Here is a 12,949-nt window from a genome sequence, read left to right as displayed (position 1 = left end):
TATCAGCTGCACCTTTAAAAAAAAGGCAACCATTTAAGAATAGAGAGAGATGTTGAATTATTAACAAGATTAGACTTTAATCACAAATGCAAATCTGTGTCAACATAAAAAAATAAAGCATAAGCTGCAGAGCTTAACCCAAACAGACATGAAGGATTCCCACAGTGAGTATCCTGTGATGAAGAGTTGACAAACAGTCAAACAGAAACATTTCTTTTGATTTTTTTCCATATTTTTTAATTTCCGAGTTAAAATGTTAAAGGCTGCATATAGTTTAGCTTCATAAGGTAAAAATATCTGGTCTTTGTGACCATGTAAGAACACTTCCTGCTGACAGTGAGACCAACATTTAGTCCACGACTCAGTCACCAACAATGATGCTGATTGTTTTTATGTTTTTAGACTTAAGGTTTCGCACCTTTTTCATCTCACATATATTAGCTAAGTTATCCATTCATAGCTTTAATTCATTTCCTGTCTGTCATCGTTTTACACCTTATGCTTTCAACAAGATTTTTCACCTTAACTTGAACATTTTCAAAACTCAGTTTTCTGATTGTCAAATCAGAAAATGTTCCAGAACCGAAAGCCTAACACACTTTAGAAATTGTTCATTGTTCTATTTTCAAGAACAGTTATAGATGCAACAATCAGGATTTTCCTGGCCAATACTATTCTCCAGTTTTCTTTAACCTTTATCTGATTTTTACTAAACTCTAAAAACTGCACGATAGTAGAGGTTGTTAGTTGTCTCCGTGACCCAGTTCTATTGGTATCGATCTGGGTTAGAACATAGTACAGTAAATCGAGGGCGTTTCCCTTCAGCTCAGCTCCTTCTTTACCATAGCAATGGTCTGATTACTGCAAACGAAGCACCGCTCTGTCCAGCCATCTTCTACTTCACCCTGACTCCTCTATACGAGAAGATTTTTTTAGTTGGAAAAATGTAGAATTTACTTAATTCTAGATTCCAGAAAGGATTCCTGGGCCGTTTGTGCAGATTACAGCAGCTCCTCCTCTGCCAGGAGAGCCGCTGTGGTCTGGGGACCCTGATCTTCAACAGCAACAGCGGAGTCCAGAATGAGATTAAAACAGACTAACAAAGCATTAACCTCAGATTGTTTCATATCGGTTATGGTTTAAAAGCCACTGATTGCCACCCAAGACTGCACAAAAATGTGTCGGTGGAGTAGATTTTAAGGACTCAAAAGGAGAGTACCGATCGGGATAACAATCTGCTTACAATTTAATAGCAGTTTGTCTTTGAAACTGAATTAAAACCAGTTTTAACGTAATAATCCACGCATCTTTAACAATCACAGCCTGTGAGATGTTTCTTTGTATCTCAGAACATAAAAGATGAAAAATATTGTAGCTTTAGAGGAAAGAGCCTTACTATCTGTGAAGAAAGCAGGCCAATATCCGGTCTTCCTTTAATTAAATATTTCCACTTCGGTTGTAGGATTTAATCAATGTTTTTTAACACAAACTCTGTAAAACACATTCATCTTGGGTGGCTGGGTTTAAATATTGTTTGCTAACAAAAACAGAAATCCTGTATTGTTATTTATATTTAACAGGAAATAAAATGCTGGGGAATATTTTATTCAGTTGAAATCTTGGACATCCTCCCACTACAAAAGGTCCACTTTTAGTCCAGGGTCAAACCAAAGAATCCCACCTCCCCAGCAGGACAGCTGCTTTCAGGGTAGATTTCCACCTGCTTTGGTCTGGTTTGGCGCTGGTTCCTGCCAGAGGGGGGGACTTTTAAGACTGGGCTTAAAACTTTCCTTTTTAATAAAGCTTATAGTTAGAGTAGCTTAGGTTATCCTGAGCTATCTCTGTAGTTATGCTGCTATAGGCTTAGGCTGCTAGAGGACATAACGACCACTTTCACCCTCTTCGCTGCATTCTCCCACTACTTTCCAATTTTGCATTTTTGCTGTTATTTCAGCTTTTAACTTTATGTTCTCTCTCTTTTCTCTTCCTAGAAGCTACATCTGGCCTGACACTGTGTCTACCTGTGACACCTTCCTGGAGGGGGGCATCGTCCAAGCTTCTGCTGGCAACAACTTCATGTTCACCATGATAATGCTTAATGCTCAACTTGAAAACTGGCTCATAGTTCATCTGTCTTTCTTTCCTAGATGAAGCCACTAAAGGAGCTACATCCATTAACATTTACTCTTCCTTCCCATAGAAAGGACTCCTGGATCAGTGCTTCTGGGTTCTTTTTGTGTCTCTGCTCTGTTCTCTCAAACCCCCAGTAGGTCGTGGCAGATCTGGTTCTGCTGGAGGTTTCTTCCTGTTAAAAGGGAGTTTTTCCTCTCCACTGTTGCTACATGCATGCTCAGTATGAGGGATTGCTGCAAAGTCAACGCCAGTGACTGTCCACTGTCTCTACATGCTCATCCGGGAGGAGTGAATGCTGCAAGTCACTGACTGGATGCAATCTGCTGGGTTTCCTTAGATAGAAAAACATTTTATCCAATTTGAATAAATAACTGAATCTGACTGTTCAATGGTTAGGATTAATTGGAATGTATGTACCTGACTTGAAATCTGAATGATTCGATTGAACTGACTTTGTAAAGTGCCTTGACACGACATGTGTTGTGAATTGGCGCTGTACTACCCCAGAACACCACTTGAGGTTCTGTAGAAAGTTAATGTAATGGAAGCAGACGTTTATATTTATACAGCAAGTGAAAAACAACTTGAACTGCTTTTCACAAGACATCTTTTTGTATTCCAATTTCTGGTAAAAAAAAAATAAAAATAAAGTGCAAAATGAATCCTTAATTGGTAAAAAGTAATCAAACGCTTTCGAAATTCTGCCAGTCTGCTGTTTCTGTACACACCTTCTGCTGACGTAAACTATATTAACAGCACATATATTTTCTTTATGCAATTTACTGTGTTACCAGTGTTGAAAGCTTGCAAGACGGCATTTACACCCACTTTGTCAGGCAGCAGATGGAAAGAGAAAAACAAAATGAAGATTTAACATCAGGCCCAATCCTGCAAGGTGTTTCACACAAACTCTGTCTCAGTCACTAAAATCTTCTGCAGAATCTAGAGGATAATAATAATAATGAAAAATATCACACAGAAAATGGCACTTAAGCAGCAACAGAAACCAGAAGCCTCCCGCAGGGTTCTTCACATTCACAGTTTTTAAGGTGCATTTTTCAGGTGTTTTTGTGCCCCACCATGTGATTAAATGTTCTGAAACAGTGTTTATCTCAAAAACCATAATTTTACTTTTTATTCACACAAGACCTGATGGCACATATCGCTCCGTCAAATAATCGACAAAAGCGTGAGGAATGAAGAGTGAATAAAATAGATGATGTGTCTCAAAGTTAAATTTGTCTCTGCTTACATAAACAGACCCAAAGATCCAAACTGTCTCCTCCAGATGGAAGGAAATCAAACCGGATGTTCAGGAACCAACAAGGCTGAAACCTTTTATGAAGCAGAAACTGCTAAAACGCAGGTGTTACTGTCCATAGTAATGCCATTTCAACATCGCGATGGATTGAGAGGGCGTGGAGCAAACTGGAGAACATTCAGACAAGGCATTGTTTGATCCACAATGCTGACTTGTGTTAGGAGGATTCCCAAGACGTTGGTGGTGGCGGTATCATGGTGAGGGCTGTTCTGACACCAGTGGAACTGCTGCGTTGCATAAAGTGGGTGGAATAATTAATTTGACCTCAACTCAAAAGCTAAATATTTAAACTTGGACATAACTGGATGATCCAACTGGACAGTCTTAAATGACCAGTTCTTCAGAGAGAGGTCAAATAACCGACCAGAACTGTTTCAGAACCTTACTGATGGCGACAGGAAGCATATAGGAAAGGTAACTTCCTCAGTGTCATTTGACTAAATATTACTGGTTTAAATATGACTCTAACCCTGTATGGATTAGAAAACAGTCTGATCTGTGCCTCCAGCACGAATAATTAAGAACAAATTAAATAGTTTCATATAACTAAAATCCAAGCACATTAAACCTTGAAAAAACATAAATGTTTATTTCACATATTTACACACACAATAAAAACACAGCTAGGTAATACATTTTTTTTTTCCAATTGCAGGATTTCAAAAAATGAGCTTAGAAAAAGCAAACAAAAAAAATATAATAGTGCTTTGCGTGTTTTGGCCAGAGATGGGCACATATGAATTTGAGTGAGTTCCCATTCTAACCCAGAGGGTTCAAAGGGGACATATCATGCTTTTAAATCTTTCCTTTTCAGTCTTAAATCATCCAGTTGTGGTCTATATGAAGTGGAACTGCAATGCTTTGGTCTGAACTCCTTGTTCTTGCAGCTCCACAGGCTTCTCTTTTACCTGTTTTGAGGTGCGTCTGAGAGCAACTCGTTTTGGCGCCGTCTCTTTAAATGCTACTGGGGCACTTCACAACACGCCCCCCTACAGCTCAAGGTGCGCTCAAATTAAACCCTTTCGGCCATCCATCTAGCGGCACGGAAACAAGACAAAAACGGCAAAAACAATAATAATAATAATAATCAAAACACGCAGTACGGTTCTGTTTTCAAGGAGCTAAAAGCAACACACAGCGCTAACATAGGCAGAAGGCACGACGCTACTACTATCAACACAAAGGCCAGGACGTCATATCCACACACAATAAATTCATGTCTAAAATAAAGTTTGTAGTCAGAGTTATTTGCAGCTTATTGCTTTGCTGTGTTCGTTGTTTCCATAGACAGAAGGAACTGACCCCTTAATCAGATGAAGTCTTTCAGCAAATCCTTCTTGATACTGAAGGATGCAGAAGAACTCGTCCTTGAAGTGAAGGAAATAGGAATAGCCCCACTGATGTGGGTAGATTTCCGCAAAAAATAAATTTTAACCAGTTCTGCAGCAAAAACTGTGACGTAACAGTTGGAAAAACATAACAGATGATAGAGAAAACTGAATGGACTGAAAAATATGACTCAAACAGAAAATAAAGATCCCGATATAAAGATCTCCGCAACACCTGGAGAGACCAAAATCTACTTTTTTGCACTCTTACAGTATCCAATTACATAACAAAATGTATTTGGAGGCTAAAATAGTGGATTTTGCATGATACGTCCCCTTTAAATGAGGTTGGCCCACCCTTTGCACCCTTAATAGCATCAGCTATTATAGCTGCATCTTTGTACTTGACACATATCTCATGTTTGTAGACTGTGGCCATGAAAGTACTGGAACACCTGAATTCAATGATGTGGAGGAGCAATTATGCTCTGTAGAAGCAGAGGGTGACGCGATCTTAAATGTACAGTTTTTAACCCAAAATGATGCCTGAGGATCTTTAATAAACTCTGAGCACAGCAGTCTACTCTAGTCCTCTTCTCATACCAATTCTTTGAGCTTTACTGTTGCCAAGTCTTCCTAAAATCCATGCAGCGTTCTCTTATTTTACTGCAGCGATACAGAATACACACAAACATCTCTGCAGGAGGAATCTGATTAAAAATAAAACCCAGAAAATAATAAAACAAGAAAAATAAAAATGGATGAGCTAAAGAAGAAACCTGATCGTTTGCCTTCTGTGATGTCATCAGAGCCATGTGCGCCTGAAGGCTTGTTTTAAGAGGGTACGTTTTATCTTGATTACGGAACAATTTCCAAAAAAAAAAAAAAGGTGCAGTATGTGTTTAGAAGAAAAACTATATTTAAAGGTGAGTTTGATCGATTTCATAGAAAAATCCGGAAAGTATCTTTAAGGATCTAACCTCCGATTCTTAAAAAATGAAAACTAACAGCATCCAGATGCTTTATCTGCACAGCCCTTCAATTTTAAAAGAGTGTTGTGATAGGCCTGTGCTGGATTCTGTGTCAGGAGACACAAGGGGAAATGAAGGGCATTTCATCTCCACTCCCAGCAAAAATTATTAACTTCAGGCTCAGGAAAGCGTGATGGAAAAACACTTTCACTCATCCATCTTACTGAATCTGAACAAATCACCCAAGGATGGTGCTAATACGCGCTGCGCTCTCTGACCAACAGCGATGAAACACATGGCTCTGGGTCTTTTAAGGAAACTAACAGGGAGGAAAAAAAAGCTCGTTTCTCCTCTGCCGTCTATGATTCATCTCCACCTGTCAACCCACTAACCTGTTCGATCTTCGATGAAGAGTCTGCATCACATGAAACGCCATAATATTCTATTGTGAAAAGAAACAGAGAATGCTCCTGGAGAATGCCACTCTGAGGGCTCTGCATAGAGAAATCGTAACCACTGGTTCAAATTGAATTTTAATTATGTTAAGATTGCTGTAGCACTTCCTTGTTAGCAATGCAGCACTGAATTTGTGATGATACACAAGAGGCAGAGGTAGAAAAAAGCTTTCATTAAAATTTCCTGTCTTCTGCCTTCTGTAAATGTCTCCATACTCATTCACACATGACTTATGAGTCACATACTGGGCCTCTCGCAAAGACATAAAATTAGCAGGATGGTTAGACAAGAGCTATCAACACCGATATCAGAGCACGAGGAGAAATGTAATCTGAATCATGTAAACTCGCCGAGCAGCTTTATTTTTAAAGAGCAACATGCTGCCGCCCTGGCTGCTCGCTGCAATGTTTAACAGCCGTGCAGCACCTCTCCTCCACGCGAGAAGCTGGAGATGAGCCACGTGATGGAAAAGGTGGCTAATCTGGTGGACCCGTTTTAAATCAGCCCATCTGCAGGGATGAACACAGGACCAGATTCACCTTTAGCTCTGAGGCGAGAACGAAGGAGCGTCGCCGTCAGATTTCTGCACCATGTCCAGGAGGACTGGAGTCTATACAGCCTCAATGATTTATACCCAACTCTGTTCTGTTTGATGCTGAAGGACACGTTTTAAACGGGGCTCCGCAAAGACCACAGAGTTTAGTATATAGTACATACTACAAATAAAAAACAATAGGGGTAAAGAAAAGACCGTTTGAAATTATCTGTAAAACCTAATAAAAATTGAATTACTAGTAAGGAATAAATTAGGACAATCCCACATTTATTCTTTTTAAACATGGTTTGCATTGTTTGAGACATAGTGAACACCAAGGTGAGACCCAGAGAGCTGTCTGATGCCGTCAAAAAAATAGTGAAGCAGTTTCAGAGTCTAATAAGGGATTTAAAGTGGTCTCAAAAGAATTTGAAAGCAGCCATTCCACTGTAGGGAAATAGTCTACATCTGGAGGACGTTTAAAATGACTGCCAACATGCCCGGCTCTGACTATTCAAGCAGGTCTACCTGGAAAGATAACCATAAGATGCTAAAAGAAGTCTCCAAAAGCCCTAAAATGTCATCACAGCAGGCCCCTGCTACTGTTGATATGAAAGTGCAGGTCTGTGCAATCAGAAAGAAAAACACAAGTTTAAATTTCACGTGAGATGTGTAAGGAGGAAACCTTTGCTCTCTAAGAAGAACATTAAGGTCAAACATTTGCCCCAGAGAACATGGACCTCTGGAATAATGCTGTTTGGACAAATCAGTCTAAAACTGAATTATTTGGGGCTGCACGGTGGCGCAGTGGGTAGTACTGTTGCCTCGCAGCAAGAAGGTCCTGGGTTCGATTCCCAGCCGGGGGTCTTTATGCATGGAGTTGCATGTTCTCCCCGTGCATGCGTGGGTTTTCACCGGGTACTCCGGCTTCCTACCACAGTCCAAAGACATGCCTGTTAGGTTAATTGGTCTCTCTAAATTGCCCTTAGGTGTATGAATGAGTGTGTGCGTGGTTGTATGTGTGTTGCCCTGCGATGGACTGGCGACCTGTCCAGGGTGTACCCTGCCTCTTGCCCATAGACTGCTGGAGATAGGCACCAGCTTCCCTGAGACCCACTATGGAATAAGCGGTAGAAAATGACTGACTGACTGAATTATTTGGACCAGAACAGAGGACATGTTTGGCATAAACCAACTGCAGCCTTCCAGAAAAAGACCCTCATACCAACTGTAAAGCATGGAGGTGAAAGTGTCATGATTTGGGCATGCTTTGCTGCAGCAGGACCTGACCAGCTCTCCATCACAGAACTGAGAGAGATGCTGTGGGTTGACTCTGAAACATGCAAGAAACCCCTCAAACATCTCACAGCTGAAAAACAGTTGGGCAAATAATACAAGGACTATCTGTGAAGTCATTTCAGCCAATGGGGTTTACCACAACTTGATCACTTTCCCAGCCCCCAGCCACTCACCGCTCTGTGCTGCTGGACCTGCTTGTGGTTGGTGATCACTTGCCGGATGCCGTTGACGAAGCCGCTCTGGTCATTGGGGATCAGGCCCATGAATATTTTCTTCTTGGATGAGTACAGCAGCATTAGCACCCGCACCTCACATGGTGAAGTTGTGTGGGGAAAGTGCACGCAGCCTGCCTATATATATGAAAATAAATATGTATAAACATAAATACATCCATACACAGATTTTAGGCCTGTTTTTTGTAATTTAACATGTTAATATGAAGACAATCTATAATAATCAAAATGTTTTGTGTATTATAGTGTTAGGATTTTTCAGTATGGCACCATCACATTTGTCTGAACTGTAGCACCTAAATTCAACCAGAGCTTTAAGGTCCACAGCTAAAATGCTGTTAGACACTTCCAGATCCTGGCTTAAAGGAAGAGCTGACCGAGCTTTCTCTGTGGCACCAAACCTGTGGAACATCCAAGCTGCACAGACTGTAACTATTTTAAGGCTCTTTGAAAACCCACTTATGTATTTTGGCTTTTAGTTGTAGTTAAACAGAGTATTTGTATCGTGTTATTTGGAGAAGGTGGTAAACTCCTTCTGGGCAGGGTCAGTCTCTACCTCAATGAGCTTAAGCATCTTTGGTGTCTTGTTCACAAGGGATGATAGGACGGAATGAGAAATGGAGAGACGAATTTGGGCTTCGTCTGCAGTAACACAGGCGGCGCTCGAGTTCTGCTGTGGTGAATAAAGAGCTGAACCATAAAGCAAAGCTCTCAATTTACTGGTTCGTCTACGTTCCAACCCTTACCTATGGACATGAGATACTCAGCCTTAGGCTACATTCACACAGCAGCTTGAAGTGACCTAAATCCAATTTTTTTGCCCTTATGCGACCTGTATCAACACCTTTCATGACAGTCTGAACGACACAGATCCAATCTTTTAAACACAACCCCGCCAGCTGGATATGTGGTCCTAAATCTGATACGTATCTGATCTTTTCAAATGCGACCTGTGTCTGTGCGGCCAAGTCGCATTCATCTGACCTGTACGTCATTGATACTCCACAAACGTCACTATTCTGGGTCCTGCTACGCGGAACCAAGAAGAAAAACAACAACCAACATTTCCATCCATATTTACTTCCGCAAACACCAAGCGCATGTGACGTCATTGCGTTGTCTACTGCGCATGCGGGACGCTTGAGTTGTATGAATGCAGTTCACACAGGAGATCACTACAAGTCATATGTACAGGGGTTGGACAATGAAACTGAAACACCTGTCATTTTAGTGTGGGAGGTTTCATAGCTAAATTGGACCAGCCTGGTAGCCAGTCTTCATTGCTTGCACATTGGACCAGTAAGAGCAGAGTATGAAGGTTCAATTAGCAGGGTAAGAGCACAGTTTTACTCAAAATATTGAAATGCACACAACATTATGGGTGACATACCAGAGTTCAAAAGAGGATAAATTGTTGGTGCACGTCTTGCTGGCGCATCTGTGACCAAGACAGAAAGTCTTTGTGACGTATCAAGAGCCACGGTATCCAGGGTAATGTCAGCATACCACCAAGAAGGACGAACCACATCCAACAGGATTAACTGTGGACGCAAGAGGAAGCTGTCTGAAAGGGATGTTCGGGTGCTAACCCGGATTGTATCCAAAAAACATAAAACCACGGCTGCCCAAATCACGACAGAATTAAATGTGCACCTCAACTCTCCTGTTTCCACCAGAACTGTCCGTCAGGAGCTCCACAGGGTCAATATACACGGCCGGGCTGCTATAGACAAACCTTTGGTCACTCATGCCAATGCCAAACGTCGGTTTCAATGGTGCAAGGAGCGCAAATCTTGGGCTGTGGACAATGTGAAACATGTATTGTTCTCTGATGAGTCCACCTTTACTGTTTTCCCCACATCCGGGAGAGTTACGGTGTGGAGAAGCCCCAAAGAAGCGTACCACCCAGACTGTTGCATGTCCAGAGTGAAGCATGGGGGTGGATCAGTGATGGTTTGGGCTGCCATATCATGGCATTCCCTTGGCCCAATACTTGTGCTAGATGGGCGCGTCACTGCCAAGGACTACCGAACCATTCTTGGGGACCATGTGCATCCAATGGTTCAAACATTGTATCCTGAAGGCGGTGCCGTGTATCAGGATGACAATGCACCAATACACACAGCAAGACTGGTGAAAGATTGGTTTGATGAACATGAAAGTGAAGTTGAACATCTCCCATGGCCTGCACAGTCACCAGATCTAAATATTATTGAGCCACTTTGGGGTGTTTTGGAGGAGCGAGTCAGGAAACGTTTTCCTCCACCAGTATCACGTAGTGACCTGGCCACTATCCTGCAAGAAGAATGGTTTAAAATCCCTCTGACCACTGTGCAGGAATTGTATATGTCATTCCCAAGACGAATTGATGCTGTATTGGCCGCAAAAGGAGGCCCTACACCATACTAATAAATTATTGTGGTCTAAAACCAGGTGTTTCAGTTTCATTGTCCAAACCCCTGTATATGGAAATGTGAATGACCATGCAAAAAAAAAAAAAAAAAAAAATTATTCTAATTTCACAAAAAAATCGGAGTTGAGCATTAAGACCCGCAGTCTGCCTTAGAGATGGGGTGAGGACCTCAGTCATTCAGGGAGAGCTCGATGTGGAGCAGTCCGCTGAGGTGGTTAAGGCATCTGATAAGGATGCCTCCTGGTCCCACCGGGAGGAGAGCCTGGGGAAAACCCAGAACTTGCAGGAGGGACTATATATATCTCGTCTGGCCTGGGAACACCTTGGGATCCCCAAGAATGAGCTTGAGGATGTCACAGTGGAGAGGGATGTCTGGAGTTACCCCTGATGCGACCTGTTGCCCCTGCGACCCGATATGGGATAAGCGGTGAATCAAGGAAGGAAGGGCTAACTGTAATACTTTTACTATTAATACTATTTATTTTACTCTTTAACTGGTGATTTTATACCTTGTGCAACACTTTGATCGATTCTTGTACTTTTTAAATAAACAGAAAAAAAGATGGACTTATTTATGTAACAATTTTTTTTTTTTTCCACATAGATCCTTCTTCTAACAAAATGAAAATAAATGAAAATTGACAACAGAACAAAAAAAACTTGCAAAAGAAGCTGCGTCAGCTTCATAAACCGAGTACAAAATGGTATAAAATCATAATGTGTCTTCAGTGGAGCACAAATTGAATTCTGAGACACAGCTCAGCTTGCCTAAATTCTGCCAACGCCTGGCTTGTTTTAATACTGCACCTTTAGAACTAGGTTTAACTATAAAACAGAAAATTTTTATCTGAAATGGAAGGACATTTAAAATAATATGTTGGGCAAGAAACTTCCTTCTGAGTTTTTAATATCGATTACTGGAAAAAGGCGTCATGTTCAGGCCACCTAGTGGTCAGAGAAGGAACCTGTGTTTAGATTTGTATTAAAGGAACAACAGAAAAGAAAGCACGTTTGAGGTTTAGCAAGAGAGAAATACTCACGAAACCATTGGCCATGATGCGATAGAGCCCCCTCAGGGACTCCATGTCCTTGTTGGTGAAGAGAAACTGAACCATTCGAGAGTTTCTGAACAGGTGACCTAATGTCGTCTGCAGGGAAAAACAACCAAGACAGGATATATTTAGCCGTCATTTAAGATGTTTTTGCAGCAAAAAAAGACAAACAGAAAGCAATAAAATAAAGCAGGTTTACCAGTAACTGCTGTGGGATCAGCTGCATAATGAGCTTTTGTGGCCACTGGTCTGTGTTGCTGCAAGGAAACAAAAGCATTATCTTCATTGAAATATGCTTTTGAAACATAAACACTGACAGCACTACCAGGACTTTAAAAGTTTGATCAGGGTTATATTGTCGAGTAAATTTCCCAGAACGTGGCACATCCAGATGTTAAAGGCGCCAAACGGGTGCGTGAGAGCACCCACACTAACTTTGTATAATCTGATCTGTAAAGAGTCCAATACCTGTCTAAATGGATGGCACAGAGATCATGAGATTCAACCCAATCCTGCTCAGAGCAGCTTGTAGTTTACAGTCATCAGTCCTGCATTCTGAAGCCACAAGGACCTCAAAACTGACCACAATGGTTCTGAACCTAGCTTCAGCTACTCACAGGTTTTCTCCTTGGTTTACGTGAACTTGACACGGCAGAGAACGCGTCAGCTTGGTTGAATCCATAGAAGAGGCCTTGGGCTTCTGCAGGGAGGAAAAACAAGAAGAGAGAAACAAATGGAAATTTGTTTAGTAGGTCTGAGAAATTGAAATGTGATATGTAAAGCTTTCGAATACAAGCTGAATTTTAACATAAATACAGTATAATTATTCTTCTTTGCATTAAGAGTGGAAACAGTTGAGGAGTGAATTGCAGAACTGAAACCTGGGAGTCGGAGTGTTTCTCCGGCACGGTGGTGAATATCTCTGAGGAAAAAAAGACATGTGGTTCGTCCAGCACAAACCTTTGTCAGTGACCCCAATCAGGACAAGCAATTACAAAAAGTCCCAATGGGAGAACTGCCAAGTCTCATCTTCAGGGCATCAATACAGAATAAATGATTAATCAATCACACATTAGTCAGGTCCACTGTACTCAATTACAGATTTATTGCGCTGAAGACAAATGGGTAATTTATTTTAAGTGTGGGCTATGGCAGAGAGGACATGGAGCAGAGACCCAGAGAGTAACAAAACAATCGTTTCGCCTAAA

At 41.4% G+C, this 12,949-nt stretch overlaps 1 protein-coding gene across 2 annotated transcripts in view; it reads right to left on the bottom strand.

The window, feature by feature from the left end:
• The window catches only part of LOC124864878 (mediator of RNA polymerase II transcription subunit 25-like), a 30,799-nt gene that overhangs the window by 5,581 nt on the left and 12,269 nt on the right, over positions 1 to 12,949 (bottom strand). For both annotated transcript variants that reach the window (XM_047359838.1, XM_047359839.1), the window contains exons 12-15: positions 12,359 to 12,441; positions 11,941 to 11,998; positions 11,730 to 11,837; positions 8,217 to 8,393 (exon numbers count right to left, since the gene is read on the bottom strand). In XM_047359838.1, the coding sequence (XP_047215794.1) occupies positions 8,217 to 8,393; positions 11,730 to 11,837; positions 11,941 to 11,998; positions 12,359 to 12,441 (426 nt within the window). The remainder of the gene's footprint in view (positions 1 to 8,216; positions 8,394 to 11,729; positions 11,838 to 11,940; positions 11,999 to 12,358; positions 12,442 to 12,949) is intronic.

This window comes from Girardinichthys multiradiatus, chromosome Y, assembly GCF_021462225.1.
Source record: "Girardinichthys multiradiatus isolate DD_20200921_A chromosome Y, DD_fGirMul_XY1, whole genome shotgun sequence".
NCBI classification, from domain to species: Eukaryota; Metazoa; Chordata; class Actinopteri; order Cyprinodontiformes; family Goodeidae; genus Girardinichthys; species Girardinichthys multiradiatus.
This window is presented reverse-complemented; position numbering and strand designations above follow the sequence as displayed.